Genomic DNA, 21,358 nt, shown 5'->3' on the forward strand with positions numbered 1-21,358 from the left:
GTCAAATGTTTCTTCAGGCTGAATGAATAATTGTATTAAGGGACATTAAAAGGGAGATACAAAGAATTCTTTTCAGAATGAGCATCTATTCCCAATGGGAGCAGCGATTTTGGTATCTTTAGCCTTCCCCTCATGTGGAGGGGCAAGTGGCTGTGGATCAGGACATCCGCTGTTGGCTGCATTCCACCATAAAGAGCATATTGGTTTTGTGAAGCCCACTTAACCATTCTGGCCTTCACTGAATTGGTAACAGTGCTGTCAAACAGGATTAGTGAGATGATCTCCCTTTTAGCTGTAATTGCTTTATACTGTATTTCTGTGCATCGTAAAGGTTAGAGACTACCTGCTCCAAGGAACAGACCAATGGCCAGGAGTAGATAAGGTAAATGACCGTTTATCACTTGATATATTCTCAGTTTTAACAGAGTTAGTTCCAATGCCATAAAACTCCAGGGTTGGAAGGAGTTTGGAAACCACGTGGTTTCTCTACCCACTCATATGAGTGAAAGAACTGAAGTTGCATTATTTGGGTTGCTAAAGGACACACAGAGAGGAAGTTCTTTTGTTTTACTATTAAAGACATGAAACAGCCTACTAGCTTAAGTGCTATTGCCCTATTATCATGTTTGTTGATACTTTCTCAACATGAGCATTTTCCCTCCACTGGGCTATGAGGTACTTAAATAAGACTTGTTATCAGAGTCTTTGGAGCATATGCAGAGCACCTGGAGACCTTAGGTGAGTCAGTTGTTTGCCTTCAAAAGTCTAGTTTTATGAGGATACAGACTCACTTTGTTGTGCTAGAAATGAGAAGTTATTCTAAATATGTTACTGACTCTTTGTGGGAAACAATTTACTGTGTGACTTTTGGTAAGATATCAGGAGATGTTGATGAGGGCCCTGGGCATACTCTTGAGCCATGCACACACAGATGCAAATATAGGAAAATAGCATGTTGCTTATAGGGGTTTTGATCCTCAGAACCATCCATTGCTCTGCAGTAATTTATTGATCATGGAATATGAACACCTTGTCTCTGTCATCATTCAGTTAAAATCCACCATGTGCATGATTTCCATAGTTAAACTAGTGGAATAAATAATCATAATTTGCTTCATTTATTTGAGAAATAACCAGCTTGTGGGTTTTTCAACAGTGTATTAACAGAACAAGGGAGGGAATTTGAGGGCCTGGGTGAGTGTGTAATTAAACCCAGTGAAATTATAAATTGAGAATGAGGTGATAAGACAATGAATTGCTGAAAGAACAGTTAGAAGGAGTGATTATGGTGGATTAGGTCAAAGGTGTAGGTAGATAGAACAAGGAATGTATTTAGGACCTAGAGGTAAAGGCTGCTGCTGTCTGAGGAAAGGTGGGGCTGCCTGAGTACAGAGCAGGCCTCCTTTGAGCAACACCCACACCCACCACTGAAGGGGAACTAACACCAAGAGTTCCTGTTGAAGAGGCTTATAAACCATGGACAGTCTTAAAAATCAACATGCCTTAGACTTGACAGTTTAAGAAAAGAAAAAAATTAAGTTTGTAACTATATTGCCAAGTTATTAGTCTTTAACTTTCATGAGTTTGCAACCTACAGAGCCAGCATGCATAGCTGATGCCTGAAATCCTGGAAGTGTATTCGCTTTAGGTGTTAAGATACAGACTCTGGATTTAACTTTTTTTCTCCCCCCTGGGCTTTTGTTGAGGATCCTGTGGAAACAAAAATGACTTTGCTTGGTTTGGTTTGGCAGAAATGCAAGAAAGATAAGCTGCTGGGGGAAGAGGGAACCTGCCCCAAACCCTGTCCCAAGGTCTTTTCAAAATGTGTGCGTCAGCCTGAGAAATTTTCATATGAAATGCCGAAGTCTAATTATTTAGTTTGGCTGCAAAGGATTGGTGAAGCATGCTTTAATCGTTTTGATGCTAATGTTGTCACAAGGCAACATTAAATCATTTTGAAATGATAATACTTCAGGTTAGTCACTATTTTTGCAGCTGTTTTTCCTTGTCAAATATGTTTGAAACTAAACCCAGTAGAATTGACTACGGTAAAAGAACGTAAAGCAAATGACGAGGTCAACTTTAGTTTCCTCACTATATAGGTAGAGACAGAAAAGGAGATGCCAGATTCTTATACATTTTCCTCCTCCCCTTGGCACTGCCATCATTCAGGGACTCATCATCTTTTAGAAACTTTTGGGTAGTCCTTTTGCCCCCATGTATGCTGATTCTCACCCATCCTGAACACTGCAGCCAGACTTATTTTCCTCACACTTGGCTATAGTCTTTGTCACTTTCCTGCATAAAATATTTCAGTGGCTTTTAGTTACCTTCCTAATACCTAAAATCCACAGCTTACTATCTTACGCTCTGGAGGTTGCCGTTATGTCCAGCATTGCTTCCCACTGCCCCCACCTGTTCTCTCTGTGCCAACATACTGATTTACTGCAGTTGCACAAATATTTATTAAGGGCTTAATTTGTCTCAGATTCTGAGCTCTATGCCAGAGGTTCAAAGATGAGTAAGACCCAGTCCTGGTCCTGAAGGAGCTCATATTCCATAGAAGGAGATATATTAACCATGCATTGCGTCAGTGTAATATATGAGAATATATGCCCTTATGCATTCCAGTATTCTTCTGCTTGAAATAAACCTTTCTTTACATTTTTTTTCTGTAAATCTTCTATTTTTCCTTCAAGACTGTTGTCAAATATCACTTTCTTGTGTGAGGTTATGAAGTTAATTATTTGAAAGATTTAACAAATTGGGTGTGCTTCCATTAGAATTTATTTTGCCTATGTTGTATCATGTACATTTTATCTATTTGCACAATGATCTGTGAGCCTCTTGACAGCAGGGCTCAACCAGCCCACCACCTTTAACTGAGTGTTAAACACAACATGTACTAAAAGCTTACAAATATTTGTGGGCAGAATAGCTTTTTTAATGTTATTCCAATACTTATTTAAAAAAATAGAGATGTTCTGGGAGTTCCCATTGTGGCTCAGCAGAAACAAATCTGACTAGTATCCATTCATAAGGATACAGATTCAATCCCCGGCTTTGCTCAGTGGGTTAAGGGTCCAGCATTGCTGTGAGCTGTGGTGTAGGTCACAGATGTGGCTTGGTTCTTGTGTTGCTGTGGCCATGGTGTAGGCCAGAAGCTATAGCTCCAATTCGACCTGTGTAGCCTAGGAACTTGTGCGGCCGTAAAAAGCAAATAAATAAATAAATAAATAAATAAAGATGTTCTAATCTTTATAATTCATATTTACTTAAAGATGAGAAAATATTCTTCTTTAATAGAACTCATTTGTCTCAAACCAGAGTTTAATACTCAAAATAACAATATTTATTGAACTTTTCCCATTTTCAAGGTATTGTTCTAAGAATCTTATATAACTTACTTCCTTTTAATCATCATGAGAATTATATGAACTGGGAAATAAGACTTTTTTAGATTTTTGTATAGAGTTTACAAAATACATTATCATAATAGCTGATAGTTATTATAATAGCTGATAGTTACATAGCACTTCCTGTACTATGTACTTCTAATTGCATATAATTCTATGCTGATCATAGGTTTACTCATTATTCCTCATGCCTATGTGATTTATTAAACATAGTTTCTATTAATTTTTTCCCCATTTTATAGATGAGAAAACTAAGGCACAGAATGGTTAAATTTCTTGTCCTAAATCACATAGCCAGAGTTGTGAGACTAGGCTATGACTCAGCTGGTCTGGACCTAAGGCTCACAATGCTTGCCTGTTAGGCTCAGCTATGTTTCATTTTGCAATTAACATTGCAATGCAGGGTTCAAAATAGTTGTTACCATGGGAACTTGAAATAGTATGGGTTGATAACCAATGACCTATTTTCCTCTATTAGTTGGGTCAAGATATGCTCTTGGAAATGTCTTTACATATTTTCCCTTTTGTCCACTTCATTCGTGGTCAAACAAGGAAAATCGCATGGAAGATACAGAATTACCTGATTGAATTAAGGTTTGTATGAATTAAGGTTTGTTTTCTCTTATGAAAGCTTTAGATCATATCTGCCTTGTTTGTTCTCTCAGTTCCATTCTTCCCCTGTTCTACTTTGTAATCAGTATGGAATATTTACAGGGCTACCAGCCCTGTAAAATAGGTTTACTACATTTGAAGGCACTAAAATAAATTATCCCATTGTGTCTCTGGTCTGCAAAACTACTAAAGTGCCATTTAACTTAACAGAAGAACAATTAGTATAGCATTCAGACTTCCATCCAGTATATACAAAGCCTGATTCATAAATATTAATAGGACATTTATGTTTGGTAAAACAGTAGTCACTTGAGAATTCAAATAGCATTTTATCTTTTCAATATATACCCTTTTAATTTATCAAAACTAAAACAAAAAATCTATCTTAGTGACTAAAATAAATAACATTTAACCATTGTAAATTAGATAAAAAGACTGGAAGGAGTTTTACAAAATAGGAAATAGTAATAAAGTCCACAGCTGATGGATGAAATATATAGGCTTTAAATTTAAAGACTTAAATATCTATTTTACAGAGGTTGAAAACTGCCATTACACATTTTGGAAGTATCTTGATGCCTGTTTCTGAGACATTGTTTCTTATTATTCTCATAAATTAATAATGAATTGCTTGAACGTAATGATTTAAAGTCTAGTAACATATAATGGACTTTATAAGTGATGAGCGATATTATTATCTTATTGGTATTTAATACTCTAGAGTTGTAGAAAATGAGAGGCTAAGATAAGTACTTGGGGTGAAATATATTGCAAAGTTTTGAGTTCCTGTAAACTCAGACCGAAATTTATTTATTTATTTATTATTAAAGTATAGTTGATTTACAATGTGTCTTCAGTTTGTGTCATACAGCAAAGTGACCTAATCATGCACAGTTCCCTATGCTGTTCAGTAGGCCCCCATTGCCCATCCATTCCATATATAAACAGTTTGTATCCCTAAACCGCAAACTCCCAGTCCGTCCCACTCCCTCCTCCCTCCCCTCTCAGAACCACTAGTCTGCTTTCCTTGGCCATGATCTGTTTCTGTTTTGTAGATAGCATCATCTGTGCCATGTTTTAGATTCCACAAATAAGTGATATCATATGGTATCTATCTTTCTCTTTCTGACTTAACTTCGCTTAGTATGAGAATCTCTAAGTTCCACCCGTGTTGCTGCAAATGGCATTATTTTGTTCTTTTTATGGCTCAGTATTATTCCATTTTATTTATGTACTATGTCTTAATGCACTGATTTGTTGATGGACATTTAGATTCCTTCCATGTCATGGCTGTTGTGAATAATGCTGCAGCATACATAGGGATGCATGTATCTTTTTCAAAGAAAATTTTGCCCGGATCTACGCCCAGGAATGGGATTGCTGGATCATATGGTAGCTCTATATTTAGTTTTCTGAGGTACTGCCGTACTGTTTTCCATACTGTTTGTACCAATTTACATTCCCGCCCACAGTGAAGGAGGGTACCCTTTACACCCTCTCCAGTATTTGTTATTTGTTGACTTACTAGTGATGGCCATTTTTACCAGTGTGAGGTGGTATCTCATGATAGTTTTAATTTGCATTGATGTATTAATTAGTGATGTTGAGCATTTTTTCATGTGCCTGTTCGCCATCCATATGTCTTCTTTGGAGAAATGTCTATTTAGGTGCTTCTGCCCATTTTTAAATTGGGTTTTTTGTTGTTGTTATGTTATATGAGTTGTTTGTACATTTTAGAGATTAGGCCCTTGTCTGTTGCATCATTTGCAAAGATTTTCTACCATTCTGTGGGTGGCAGAAAAAAAAAATGTTTTTTTTCTTTTAGTGATTTCCTTTGCCGTGCAAAAGCTCTTGAGTTGAATTGGGTCCCATTGGCTTATTTTTGTTTTTAATGTCATTATTCTAGGAGGTGGGTCAAAGAAGATGTTGCTGTGATTAATGTCAAAGAGTGTTCTGCCTATATTTTCCTCTAGGAGTTTTATAGTATCCAGACTTATATTTACCCAGACTGAAATTTAAATAGGAATGTGTCTGTATCATAATTATAACTAAAATAAGGAATCAGGACTTACAGACCAAAGATAATTAGAGACGGAGACTGAGGTTGTGTAATCAGCTTTGCCACCATATAATTTTGTGATGTTAGGGCATGCGGCTTGACCTTGATAGAATTAAGTACCTTCATTTATAAATTTATGAATATTTATTCATTGATTTTCAAGGTCCCTTCTTATTTTACACTTCTGACTCCATTATTGGTTCAGGATCATATCTTCTTCAGTATCCATACTTCTTTGTTTTATCTTCCTAAATATATGAAATAGACACAGGGTAGTCTTCTAAATATGGGCATCAATTTGAACACTATCAAAGTACAAGGGTCAAAATGCCTGCGTTTTATCACATGATTAGTTTGCTGCTTACTTTGCATATGTTGATAATTTAATCACTTTGCAAATATTACCATAGGTAGGTGGTTTAATTCATAACTTAAAATTATAAACAACAGGGAGTTCCCATCGTGGCTCAGTGGTTAACAAATCTGACTAGGAACCATGAGGTTGTGGGTTTGATCCCTGGCCTTGCTCAGTGGGTTAAGGATCCGGCGTTGCCATGAGCTGTGGTGTAGGTCTCATACGCAGCTTGGATCCCTTGTTGCTGTGGCTCTGGTGTAGGCTGATTCAACTCCTAGCCTGGGAACCTCCATATGCCACAGGAGTGGCCCAAGAAATGGCATAAACAACAGAGTTGTGAAATATTTTGCATTTAATTGGTGTTGTGTTAACATGTTTTATATTCATTTTAATACTGTGGATTCTTCATATATAAGATAAACATTGTATCAATAAAATACAAATATAATAAATTGCATCTATTTCTAAATAAATATGTGCTAAAAACTATATTGTTTGTATATATCTACATTAGAGCTCTTATACTGTATATATGCATTTACAAAGTAGAACAAAGAATGTATGGGGTGAATAAATATTTTGCTTATTAAGAATCTTTTCTTTGTTTCTATAATTCTTTTATTGTCCCATAGACTTGCTGCTTTCAAATAGCTGTATTCCCTTTTTGGGCTCATCGGAAGGACTGGATTTTCAAACCATTCTGTTAGATGAGGAGAGGGGCAGGCTGCTTCTGGGAGCCAAGGACCACATCTTCCTGCTTAGTCTGGTTGACTTAAACAAAAATTTTAAGAAGGTCAGTTTACTTACAGATACTTGATTGAATGCATTTATTTTCATCTATGCTCTTTTCCTTCTCTTTTGTTTTAAGTGACTGAGTGTCAATTGCGTATCATTTAAAGAACATATTGGCGTTCCCTTGTGGCTCAGTGGGTTAAGGCTCCGGTGTTGTCACCACAGCAGCTTGGTTCCTGCCCCAGGAATTTCTACATGTCAAAAAAAAAAAAAAGAAAAAGAAAAAAGAAAGAAAGAAAAGATTAAAAGAACTTAGTGCCTCTAATATTTGTATTGGATTTTTATGAATTTAAATACATATGCATGTTCTTTGTTAAGAGTGAGTATAATACTAAAACCTTTGAAAATGTGAATCAAAGACATGAAAAATTAGTAAATGGATACTAAATTATATTACAGAAATGCAAAATTTTGGATTTAAAAGATGGAAAATGAATAATTCATCTAGAATTAACATTTATACCTATAGCAATATTGTAAAATTAAACTTCATTAAGCATACTTCAGATAAGCATACTTTAAAAATGACAATGTGACTCTGGTAGCATTTTAATACCACACTGTTTTCTCTGCACTCTCCTTTTTTATCTGAACAGGTTTCTTCTTTGGCCCAATCATAGTGAAGGTTAATAATGTTCCACTTACAGACTCATTAAGAACAGTCTTACCACTTAAAAGAATTATATACTAGCAATTCAAAACCCAAAAAGCAATTGTTGCTGTATGCTCTATCACTTTGGTACCCAGAGGAAAGACTGCTACAGTTCAGTTTTTGTCAGCGAATATTAGCTCGTAATTTAGTAAATATATATATCTATGCACACAAAAATGGGTACCAAGACTGTAAGAGTTAAAGACCTAACAAGCAGACATAATATATGACCTATTCCTCATGTGTGAGGTATCTGTTTTTTCTTTCTCTTTTCCATAAGTATTCCAAAAGAAATACTAGGAGCCGTTGCAAAGTTTCATGTCAATAGTTGTCAATACTAAATTAATAGAGCTTTACCATTCAAAAAGATTGATACATAGGTCATTCTCAGACCTTGAAGATTCATATAGTTTTTACCTACTATGACCATTTTAACTTAACCTTCTAATTTTGAGATGCTTTTAATAACTAAATATCAGTTCAGTTATTTGAATGGTATCAGCCTCCTGGCTTTAGTCTACATCGGTAAAATATTTATCGCCATAGCGTGTTACTATTGCTTAATGAAGGCCTGCATTAGAAACAGTGTATTTGGTCTTTTAATCATTTGATTTTTAAGTAGGCTTCCACACATTTTTGAGGTCCAAAAGAAAAGGAAAACTTTTTTTATGAATGCCCAAGTATGATTAAGAAATAATCTTTGAATGCAGATATATATGCATGCATTTTGTGTAATCTGTGTATTTAGAAGAGTGAGGGCTAAAATATTACCAGTAATTGTTCTTGACTTGTGTTAATCCAAACACACAAACTCATAAGTTTATCTTATTTTTTAGAAAATTATTGTTATTCTATAGCCGAGGTGTTGTTTACAGTAAGATGTAATAAGCAGTTAATTGTGTGCTAGGATTTGAAAACCTTGCCCTTCATTCTGCCATTATCACTTCATTCCATTTATTCTTAAGGGTGTATTTTTTTCCCTTGAAATTTTTTTTTTAAGTACTGGTGATAGCAACTTCAGTCATCAGTAAATATCATAATAGGGGATGACTCTTATGAACGAGGCCAAAGAAAATCCTATTCAGCTTTGCAGTTTTGCTTTAAAAAATACCACATAGCTAACAAACCATTTTCCCAAATATGTCTCAGTCTTTGAATAATAGCAAGAAGCAATTCATACTTTTAAGGGAATTTGTTCTTGTGCTGTTCTCTGCCTTCAGGGATTGGAAGAGAAAGTCCATTTATCTGAACTGAGTGTATTAGATCATTGCTTAAAATAAATTCTGATAGCTAACTTCCTTCTGTGGCTATTTTAAGCAGATCTCTCTTTGGCCATATTCCATGGTTGAACTGTGCTAATATTTAATAAAATAAATGTTTATGAAATATTGATTTCCCTTACAATGGTATTGAAATAAATGCCCTTTGGAACACATTATAAAATTAGAATCTGTCCTAGGGATTTTCTGCCTAACTGATATTTCTTTATCTTTATAAAATGGACAATTCATAAAGGGGTTATGCATGCAAAGGTAAGTATTTATGTTTATGTAGGTGTCTACCTTTAAAATTTAAATAAACCTTTTAGTATTGCTAAAAGGTACTTACCCCACAGTAGCACGTAAGTGTTAAGATGTAGTAGTTTTGCAGTGTTTAGACCAACGTGGTTTGCGTTGGCTCAGTTCCCCTCGGCAAAAATCCAAACTCCTCTGTGGAAGAAACCACACATGTTGGGACTGTATGGGGCTGAAGGATGTCCTTTGTATTCTTTAGAGTTAAAGCAGTCTACAACACATAATTGAGTTAGAACTGACTGGTTGGGAATGTTTTCCTCTGGGAAATATAAAAAAAAAAAAAATTCTATGGAAAGTATTTGAAGTTTCAAAATTTAGGATATATGTTTATTCGAAGTTTTTGGACAAACAAGGCCATGCCTATTGAAAAATAGCTATTATCATTTCATATATGCCACAAGCCTTTAGTGCGAAATCACCAGAAAGTATAGCAAAATCATTTGCAAAATTACTTCAATGATACCTATTTAATAATATCATCATATTTACTCTTACTCTGCTCTCAAAATCTGTTTTAGCCTAGGTTTTGAGTCTTCTATAATGAATGGTGCAGGTATCTTATCAATAAACTTTGATAAGTAAATGATTATAGAGGGAGAAAGTACCTCTCAGGGCATTTCCTCTATCTATAAAGTAAAAATTAAGTAGACTGAGGTTTTTTTTTTTTGTTTTTTGTTTTTGAACTCTCTGGTATTGAGATAAGAGGGATAGGATTCTGATCTTTTTTGAGGGGAAGGACTATTTCTACAGGGACTTAATAGACTTCAGGGCAAGTATAAGCATCACCAGGGATGTGATGCCTCATAATTTAGTAGGCTTTTTCTATAGTTGGTCCAAAAAGCCTCTCTTTAGTTAATGAATGCCCTGTGGATTTCTCTCTTAAGACATTGGGACAGATTTACACATGGATTTGATATTCCCATTCCCTAACACTGGATCACTGTGGAGCCTTCAGGTCCAGCCAGAAGTGGTCCAATTCCAATAACCTGGATCTGGAACTGTCTAACCTCACCTAGCAGTTTTGTTGTAGGTTTGTCCCCCCACCGCCCTGGAAGCCAACTGTGAGATAACGAAGAACTTGTAGGATATTTGTAAGGGATCAACATGTGAGAGCATAACTAGGGAAGTAGTATTAGATGGCAGGAGAACCAGGTTTAGATGCAGTCCCAACAGAAGCTTCAGCTGACAGGTCATGCTGATAAGGCGGCAAACATTGCAGCATTTTCCTCTGGTGTAAGTGATAATACCATGATCTAGCTGGGTTCATCTTGTAAAACAGATTCTCCATTTTCTCCTCATCTCATCCATTCACTATGACCATCTATGTTATCTCTTAAAAATATAAAAATCTGTCCATATTTCTTCCCTGTTGATACACTTCTGGCAGTTCTTGATTTCCAAGGAACTTGAATGAACTTCAGGTTTTTCTTAATTTCTAAGGCCCTTTTCAACCCATTTCTACCCTGTGTTTCAGTCTTATTTTAATTTACTCTTAATTGTTCCTTCACTAGCACTTTGCTACCACTTTTGTTTCCCTCTCTTTCTCTCTCTGACTGCCCTATTAGATCTTTCCAAAATAAATCTTTCAAGCTGTGTGCTGAAATTGCCCTTCAATTTGTTGCTCATATCACTCTTCATTTTTGATGGCACTTAGCTAATTTTACTCTTTGACTACATCTTGCTCTCCAAGTCTTCCTCATTCTCAGGAAATGTAATTATTTTTTGTGTGTATTACAACATTTTATATATTTATACCAGTGTCAGATGTCCTTTCTGATAAAATTATCATTATCCATTTGTGTAAATATATCCCCCATTTTAATTACACATTCTGAATGATGGTACTCTTTTTCACACACATCTGATTTTCCTTTAGTGCATAGTATAGTGTCTTAAACATAAAGGATGATAAATAATGCCTTTTTCTTTTTTTTTTTTTGATTTGGTAACTTTCTTATCTTCTCCTATCTTGAGAGTGAGACCAATATATTACTGTTAATCAGTTAGTGTTCTATCAGCTTACAATAAAAAGACACCGTACTTGGGCTCTTAACAAATAAGGAAATTTGTTGTATTATAGAATAAGAATAATGTCCAGAGTTTGAGTGGGTATGAAGAAGGTAATATTGTTTACCTCACAGTGTTATAAATGACCCAGTTCTTTCTATCCCTTCTGTCTGCCATTGTTAGTGTTGGCATTATCCTTAGGTTGGTGGCAACATGGGTTTAACAATTTCATGGGTCTCATCCAGACAAGGAAATGTAAAAGGATAAAAGACAATTACTTACTATGTCTCATTTTTACAAGCAAGGACAGCTTTTGAAGATTCTCCATCACATCTCATTGGCTAGAAGCATGTCAGTTCCACCCTTGAAAGAGGGGTGGGAAACAATGATTTGCTTACATTAGTAGGTGAGAAAAGTGTTCAAGAATCAATCCTGTTGATACATACACTTAGAATGAGTCAGTAGAAGACAAGTTTTCTGAAACAAAACAAAACAATTTGCTTATGGGATTTTTTTCCCTCCTTATGAACGTGGGTTTTCTGAAGCAAATAATAACTTTTCTCAGATAATCAAAAAGAAGAGGGTATATTTTTTCTTTGGAGAAAATTATAAGGATTAGCTAGTTCTATAAGGCAATTTTCTGGAAGGAGATAGCCTTGGAATCTATTCATTGTCAGTAAAAATCCTTGAAATAATTTATTTTTCTCTACATTGCATGGTAAGAATTAGAAAATCCTCTGGTGTAAGTGATAATACCATGATCTACTTCTTGTGCTTTATATAAGGGTTCTTTTACCTCTGTAAAAGGACTCAGTGATCCTTTATTTACTCTAAGCTTTATAAAACCTAATCTGCTACAGGTTTCTTCAAATATGCTGATACCCTATACATTTTCTTTTTTCAGATTATTAGCTATTGTTGGGGGTGACATTGTCAGTAGGGAATACATTGCTATTTAACTCAAAGAGTAAACTCATCATTATTCCGTAGTACTAGTATTTAGCATTATCTTTTAACTATTTTATATACAGAGTATGTATTTTTAAAATTAAAAGAACTAAATATCACTTGAGCATCATTGAAAATATTTTTCTAGCAGAATTATATCTAAAATAATGCTGTTTTGATACAGTTGGTTTTGTAGGTCTCTGGGTTGAACTTAATCATATGCATTTGAGAAGTAAAACTTACAATACGTTTTTAGTGGCAGAACATTGATTTTTTTTTTCTTTTGTCTTTTTACTTTAGTCAGTGTTTCTTTTTCAATTTTATAAAAACAATCGAACACCTAATACTGGTACTAAGAATGTTGTGACAAAATATAAAACTCAATTTTTTTATTGCTCATGCCTTAGGAAGACAAGACAACGCAGTTAAATTAATTACGAAACAAGTCAGAAAATCTTTAAATATCAAAAATCTGAGATAGGTCACATAGAAGGAATTAGGGGGTGAAGGGGAAAACATGTTGTGCATGAGATTTGAACTTGTCCGAGATGGATGGATAAAATTTAAATTATTGTTAACAAACTATTTAAAATTAAGTAGTTTGCATTTGTGTTTGGATCTTGAAGTTTATTATTTCCTTGATCTGTTAGGATGGGGAAAAACATACTTGAGAAACAGAGTAGAAGAGAGTTGTTTCTCCCCTCCATGTGTAGATTTCTCATAATTTTCTTTTTGCTTTTTAGGGCTACACTTGTGGCATAGGGAAGTTCCCAGGCTAGGGTGCAAATCAGAAGTACAGCTGCTGGCTCACACCACAGCCGCAGCCACAGCAACTGCCAGATCTGAGCCGAGTCTTAACCCACTCAGCGAGGCCAGGGTTCAAACTCACATTCTCATGGATCCTAGTCAGGTTCGTTAACCACTGAGCCACAAAGGAAACTCCCTAAATCTCTCATAATTTAAAGAAACTGGATTTCCCTGCCCTAACCCTTGTCATCATACCCCATCTCTAGAGTCAGAAGAATTGTAAGAGTCCTTGAAAAAGATGGTCAACTGTAGACAGACATTTGCATCCATTTATCATTAATTTATAAGTGATGCATGAGAAACTTGTTTAGTGTAGACATCATAATAAGGAAAGTGTTTGACACTTGTACAATATGGTTTAAGAACCTATGGTTTCTAAGAAGATTATCCTAAACTATACACGGCATCTGTCAATTTGACTACACGTGAACATTCTCCACCTCAGCTGGCTTTAAGTAGGCCCAGCAATAATTCATCTAAAATCCAGAGCCCTTTCTATGTAAACTTTAGGAGTAATATATACAAGCTGAAAATCTCCCCTTCTCTCCTTCTCTCTCACTTTTCTTTAGTGCAGTCATAGTTAACAGTAAAAAAATATGTCCAGTACTCTCTGGTTATGTTATTTAGTTGGCTTCTTGAGTTAATGAATTGTTGGGATCCTTCAGTCTGAAAACGTTACTCATTTTGGAAGCAGTTCAAACCATTCTTGGGCAGAGTGAGTCTGTAAACCAGGATGTAAGCATACACATCAGAAAGGAAATAATTTATTCAATTAGGTACTGTTTTTGTATCTGTAATCTGTAACAAATGAAGCATTTGTTTCTTGGTTTTCATTTGTCTTCTCTCTCTCTCTCTCTCTCTCTTTTTTTTTTTTTTCCAAGTGGGCTATAGAGGCAGATGAGTAGATCAGTGAGAAATAAACTTACTCTGTGACTATTATTTATTTTACCTGCTAATCTAAAGCAACTGTTATGCCAACTCATGGAGTGTGATAATAAACAACTTTATTTTACTTCCCACAGTCCCTTTGAATCTACTCTGTGGAACTAGTTCCTCTCCCTGGTCCTGTTTGACTCCAGCAGACCCCATGGCTTTTGAGGTCACTCATAGATAGGACAGACAACTGTTGTTCACTCTCAGTGTCTGATCTAGCGTCCTGTTAGGAGGGGAAAAGTGGGGTTCAGAGAAGTGTCTCCTGCCATTGCCAGAGGGACCTCACCTCTCAACTTTGGGGTTTGTCAGACATTTAAAGGGCAACTTTTCTTTCATAAGTACCTCTGTGTGTTTCTGGAATTGCCCCTTTCTGGAATTCTTGCTCTTGCAGTCCTCTGGCTAAGTGTGACTGCCTTTCTCCTCTGACTGGTATGTCCTCATTCATTACCCTGAGACAGATGGCAGTTCTGTTAGGTGTCCCACTCTTGAACGGGACCTAAGGTGACCTCATGCCATTCCATTTTTGAGTGAGCAGGGCTCCCATCTATTCCATTGGGGAGCTGTCATGTGAGTTCTCCTAGACACACCTGGGAAGTTCAGGCTGATAATAGTATGGCTACTGAGCCTGGCCTCTGTTTTCATTGCACACTGTCAGTCTCTCTCTTACCCTTTAGATGTTTGTCCACAACGTCCCCAAAATGGAATGTTCAATAGCAAGTGCTTCTCGACGTCTCATGAAAGCCTCTCCCCTGGCACCTACTCCTCACCCTGGGGCGCAGGGGACATGGGATTCAACTGTCTCAGACAAAATGCCCTTCTCAAGGGAAAGGAAAAAACTTCTTAATCTCCAATGTCCAACTATTTTATACCTGGAGCATAGATAAAATCATCTAAATGATTCTTGGCCACCTACTTTGATAATTTTTGCATCCTGAGCTAGCATCTCATTTTTTAGTTTTTTGTCAGCAGAAGTTTCTTTTTTAACATCTAACTATACTGTCCAAACCATAAAATGAGCTCTCAAAACAATGTTGCTTTGCCTCCAAGTGTAATGGGCAAGCTCATACATCTCCTTCTTAAAGTAAAAACTCTAGATTCATAGAGTAACCAAATGAAGAATGACACTATCCTTACTAGTTTTGTTTACATTTTGAATATTAATAGCCTCAGTTAAAACATCTGCTGTTTGACATCTTATTTCCCATGTTTTTTAATAGTGTTTCTGTTGGGTTTTAGCAAAGCTAAGCCATAGCTGTGAATCTAATAATAAGGGTGGAGGACATGCAGTGATCCACTTTTAAATAGTCTAAAAGTTAATCTTCAAATAGTTTATTTTCATTTTGAGATAATTATCCTTTTTTCCTTTTATTTAGTCAATTAAAAATATTTTCTCTTGAAACATATCTGTCAGAATCGAATGCTGTACATAAAATATTCAAAGAATTGCTTTGTTAGCAAATCAAAAGTGAAGATGTTTAACTGGACCCCAACAAAAACCCATTAGCTAAACTTACAGTGTTAAAGGCAAAAGCAGTATAATACTTAAAGTTTTTATATTTCAAATAATTGACATTTGCTTTTATTGTAAAAACAAACAAACAGGGAATTCCTGTCACGGCACAGTGGTTAACAAATCTGACTAGGAACCATGAGGTTTCGGGTTCGATCCCTGGTCTCACTCAGTGGGTTAAGGATCTGGCTTTGCCACGAGCTGTGGTGTAGGTCACAGACATGGCTTGGATCTGGCATTGCTGTGGCTGTGGCACAGGCCGGCAGCTGTAGCTCCGATTAGACCCCTAGCCTGGGAACCTCCATATGCCATGGGTACAGCCCTAAAAAAATGAAAAAAAAAAAAAAAAACCAAAAAACCCACTAAGTATTTTTTTTGGAAGAAAAAAAAGTAAGTTTTCCTATGAGTTTTAAAATGAGAAAGCAATGTATCAAGGCAACATATAAATTTTATAGCCTACCTATGATAACTCCCTATACAACCTCAGACAATCTCATTTTACCTTGTGAAAATTTAGGTCCCCACATTTATTTAAACTTTATTTAAGAAAAAAAAAATCAATTATTTAAAAGGAAACATTGGATAAAATACACAAAAGCTACAACTTGGACCCTCCAAGAAGGTTGACTTCCTTTTTAGCAGAGTGTTAATAAAGTCATTTCATGTTTATAAATGTGACAGTTTTTTTTCCTTCTTCCTAGCAATCATAATGTAACTTCATATTCTTTTTCTCCTTATTTAACATGAAAACTAGGTATGTGAGTATAAAACTTAGTCAGATTACTTGAAATATGTTAAACTAGGCCCCTATTTTTAAGAATTTTTTGAAGAAAAATCACTACGGTTATAATTTTAAGTATAATTTTCAGTGGAATTTTAAACACCCTTCTTTATGTAGTATGAAAAGGACTCTGTTACTTCCCTTTCCTTAAGGAAGTCTAAAACAAGAGGGTTTTCATACATGAGGATCCTGTACTTGCCCGCTTTCTATTGAGTATAAGTAGAAATGCTTTTATAAATCAGAATGACCTTCTGACTCTCGTTCATTAACTCATTTCATGGCTGAATAAGACATTTCCATCTGATGTGTTAGCCTGTAAGTCTATTATTTGGATTATTTGGGGGGGAACCTCAAAGTAAATAATTTCTCCTTTGAAAGCAAGTTATCGGTAAAAGAAAATTGCCACTCTTTATTTTTGTTTAATATTTGAAAGTAAGAAAATATAAACCCTTGGAAACCATGTAGACATCCTAATAAATTAGCTTTTGGTATAAGACACCCTGCTTAGTTTTATGGTGATGAATCTGTTCCTACTGCCTGCAGAGCACATGCTGTCTAGTAATCACAGAGGTAAAACAATCGCCTCGTTCATGGATGTGCTCGCTCCCCTGCCTGGGTGCTGATGTGAGGGTTCCATCTGGTCACTGTAATGGACTGTCAGGATGTTGTCAGAATGCTCAGACCTCTGCCAGAACTCTGACAAGAACTCCTTCTCTGTCTCCAATGTTAAGGGAAACTCTGCAGATCACTTTTCAATAATTTTCAAGTGCTTATTATGTATGCAATGTTATGCCAGATGCTAAAGAGGGTTGGACGAAAAAGCAATGTCCTTTGTCACTCAATTTCAGTGGTTACTAAATTTTAATGAGTCATATACTTCTTTAAGAAGATAATGGAGACTGAACTTTTATTCCTTAGAAAATTCTGACATCTGTAACTACAAGCATACAAATTATCAATCCATGTGTGTGGATGTCTTTAATTTCCTTTGAATCTGTATGCCACAGTCGCATTTCTCTCATTTTCATGCAGTACATTTTTATTGAGCTTGTGCTGTTCCAGGTTGAATAAGTTCATTCTGAGAATAAAAACGAGGTCATATTTGAAAGAGCACTAACAAGTGGAGTGGTAGAGACTAGAACCCTTATCTTCCTATTCCACTGCAGTTCATTCATCTTTCTGCCACAAAAGGGTCCTAAACTAGATCTACTTGGGAAAAGAAAGGGACAGATAGAAGTAACAAACACGAGTATATTGCAATTCAGAGGTATTTGGTGAAAGAAAGCTAAGTGGAAGAAGCTTTGAGCTGAGTCATGAAACAGTAAAGTGAGAGATAGTGCTCTCACAGGACTTCATATAGGAAGCTTTGTGGGCAGATCAGACCCCAAACTTGAGAATTTGAATTCCTTTTCTGTAACATTTTCTAATCAGGCTAGTTTCAATTTTACAGGTTTGATGGTTGGAGCCTCTGTTCTTATTTTCTTATACTTGGTTCTTTGAGCTCACATCTTCCACCTCCCTCTGTCCTTGGAATCTAGAGTAGTCATTGCTCCCTTAGTTGTTCAAATCTTTGTACCATATGGCATTTAGAGCAGCATTTTCCCAACTTCTTTACAACCATTCAGAAACTTGAATCTTGTTCTTTGACAGAGATAGCCACTTGCATTTTTAAGCCTCTGAAAAAAATGTTGGCTTTAATTAGGTTTTACGAACAAGTTATAACTTCCTCTTGCATATTCTATTCAGTTGTTTTGACTTTTCTAAATTAGGCCAAAGGGTGTTTGAATGACCTTGCACTTGCTAACTTGAGTCAATTAAATTTCTTCTCCAAAGATGAAACAAAGAACAGATATAATTAGAATTTCCTTAGGATGTTGTTAGAAGGCCTTATCATTATTTCAATGTTTGCCACTTGCCCAAGATTAAATAATTAAAAATAAATTGTCTGACATTTCACCTTATGCAGTGATAACTGCTAATGAATTATATAACTTAAAACTGAAACATTACTTGTTAGAGATATTGAAGTGTTTTACTCTGAGCTCCTCCTGCCTATTTGTGTTTAAAGTGAAGTAAAAGTGCTTCAAAAACAAACAAACCACCTGGAGTTTTGGATAGAAGTAAGCAAATAAAATCAGTATAACTACAGGAGTTCCCTTGTAGCAAAGTGAGTTAAGGATCTGGCATTGTTGGTGTAGCCACCTGGGTTTGCTGCTATGGTTTCATCCCTGAACTGGGAACTTCTACATGCCATGGGCTTGGCCAGAAAAAGAAGATAACTAGATCATAGGTTGTATTTTTATTTGTATTCATTTATTGATTTATTTATTTTGCATATTTTCTCTTCTTTTCTGTCTGTCTGTCTGTCTGTTTTGTTTTGTTTTGTTTTTGGTCTTTTTGTCTTTTTAGGGTCGCACTTGCAGCATATGGAGGTTCCCAGGCCATGGGTCCAATTGGAGCTATAGCCGCCAGCCTATGCCACAGCCACAGCAACTCGGGATCTGAGCCACATCTGCAACCTACAGCACAGTTCACAGCAACACCAGATCCTTAACTCACTGAGCGAGGCCTGGGATCAAATCCACATCCTCATGGATGCTAGTCAGGTTTGTTAACCACTGAGCCACGAAGGGAACTCCACAGAACTTGTATTTTTAAGTGTAAGGTTCAGTCTGAGAGTGAAGCAATCTCAAAGTGTACTGACTGGGCCACTGAAATAATCTCAGGATCTCAGGTACCTTTTGGGCTTTTGCGTAAGCCATATTGAAACCTGAGTCTATGTATAAAATATTCTATACCCAATCAGACTTAACATCTCTCTCCCTCTGTGTGTCTGTGTGTGTCTCTATATTTTTCTTATTGTTTTACCCCCTCCATATCCATCTACACATGCACCCTAAATTTAGCTAGAAATATATGGAAGTGGTAGAATGCTTTTATATATATAGAGAGATGTCACTTCAAAAGATTATTGAAAAATAAAATACTTCAAAAGATTATTGAAAAATAAAATACTTGAAGAGTGTATGGGGGGTTGATTTGTTTATATTCCTTCTTTTTTTAGATTGAATTAAGTGAAATTTTATTTTACTACCAACAAGGGATCAAAAATATTTTTAAAAAATAAACCCTTTATTCTAATGACGAGGTGACAAGTAAAAGAAAAATCTTACCATAAATCATAATTAAAATGATAGCTTTTAAATATTGGCACAACTACAATGGATATCTTTTTCCTTTTAAGTAAATGTTTACAGTATGGAAGACAATCAGTTACCTCCTAGATTATTATTATTAAGGTAATTCTATTTGTGGTTCCTAAATTCTTGAGAGCATGGTGTCAAAATAAGCCAGTGTATAATCTCAACAACTTTATTTTTAATGCTTGAATGTTTCCTTAAGAAGTAAAATTATCTTTGTGATAGTATCTTAGAATTCCTGTGCAGTGACAATAATGATCCAAGGATAATTTCTATTTTTAACAGGTTTTAGACTTTATGTAATTGAAGGTGAATGATGAAAAGTGAGAACATTTTTTGGGAAAAATCTGCTTTACAGAGTAGAAGATTTATTAAAATTGGTTTCTGGTGTCCAACAAATTCTCCATGCTTGAGTATCTTTGTGTAACACTTATCCATTAATCAGAAACCCAGTTTGTCCAAACTTGTCCTTTTGTTGTATTGCTTCATTTACCAAGATGACACAATTCAATTTACAAGCTTATGACTTAAAATTCACAACTGAAAATGTACAGCAGAACCATTAAAACGTATTTTAGAAATTTGTATCCCTTTGCAAAGGGAAAAAAGAATCTGCAATTACTATTTTAGTGTCAAGTCTCTAAGACAAAATAAGGGTTGAAAGTATTAAGCTAAACTATTACATTAGAGTTGACACTATTAAGAGCAGGTACTTTTAAAACAATGGTTTGGAAGTTGGGACTGGTAGGGACTTTGTTTCCCTGTCCTTAGGGCTTCCTGAGCATCATAGCTCAATCTTCGGTGTTCCCTTCTCGTTATGTTTCTAATTCTTGTGGAAATGCAGTGACCCCATCTATTTACAGAACTTTCTTCCTGACTCATATCTTAGCACCTCAGTGCCACACCTTAGGTATACTGAAGGCCCTTCAGAATTATGTATCTACTGAACAAATGATTAATGAACAGTAACCTCTCTGTGTCAACCTTGGAATTTTCACTTAGATTGCTTCCACATTTTGTCCATCTTTAAATAACTCCTTCCTTTTTGAAGCTCCTTTAAATATGTTCAAAATCAATTTTAGAAACACCATTTATCTTACTAGTTGCTTCATATATTATTCAGTATACTGGTTTAGTGTCAAAGAATGGAATCTTATAATATTCTTTCTCCTTTTTTAAGTTACACTTAATATGGAAGAGTTCTGTATTTCCTTTCCTTTTTTTTTTCTATAATACTAATACCATTCAGATATTCAGGTCTAAACTAATCTACGGATATTTATTCTAAATTCGTTTCTGAAATGTGACTAAATCTGACCATCATACAAAACCACAATCTGACATATTAAAAGGATTCAAAGAAATGTTAATCTAGACTCGAGACCAAATGTAATGAGCTAGTGATTAAGCCAGTTGACAGATCATGGCCATGCTCTGTGTACCATTTATTTTCTTTTCAATGATAGAGTTATCCTTTGTGAAGTTACTATAATATTCAAAATCAGCAAGTATAGAGTTGCAGTTTGGCAAGATGAAAGAATTCTGGAGATTAGTTACACAAAGTGAATATACTGAACAATACTGAACTGTATGTTTAAAATGCTAAGATAGTAAATTTTATTTTATGTATATTTCACCACTAATAATAATAAAAAAAGAAGCAACAAGAAAAATGTGAGAGGATACCATGAGCTCATAAATTCAAATATGAA

At 35.4% G+C, this 21,358-nt stretch overlaps 1 protein-coding gene across 1 annotated transcript in view; it reads left to right on the plus strand.

Moving 5' to 3' along the window:
* The window catches only part of SEMA3D (semaphorin 3D), a 202,849-nt gene that overhangs the window by 86,099 nt on the left and 95,392 nt on the right, over positions 1 to 21,358 (plus strand). Inside the window, exon 4 of the mRNA XM_047753452.1 lies at positions 7,075 to 7,235. Within this exon, the coding sequence (XP_047609408.1) occupies positions 7,075 to 7,235 (161 nt within the window). The remainder of the gene's footprint in view (positions 1 to 7,074; positions 7,236 to 21,358) is intronic.

Source organism: Phacochoerus africanus, chromosome 11, assembly GCF_016906955.1.
Source record: "Phacochoerus africanus isolate WHEZ1 chromosome 11, ROS_Pafr_v1, whole genome shotgun sequence".
Classification (NCBI taxonomy): Eukaryota; Metazoa; Chordata; class Mammalia; order Artiodactyla; family Suidae; genus Phacochoerus; species Phacochoerus africanus.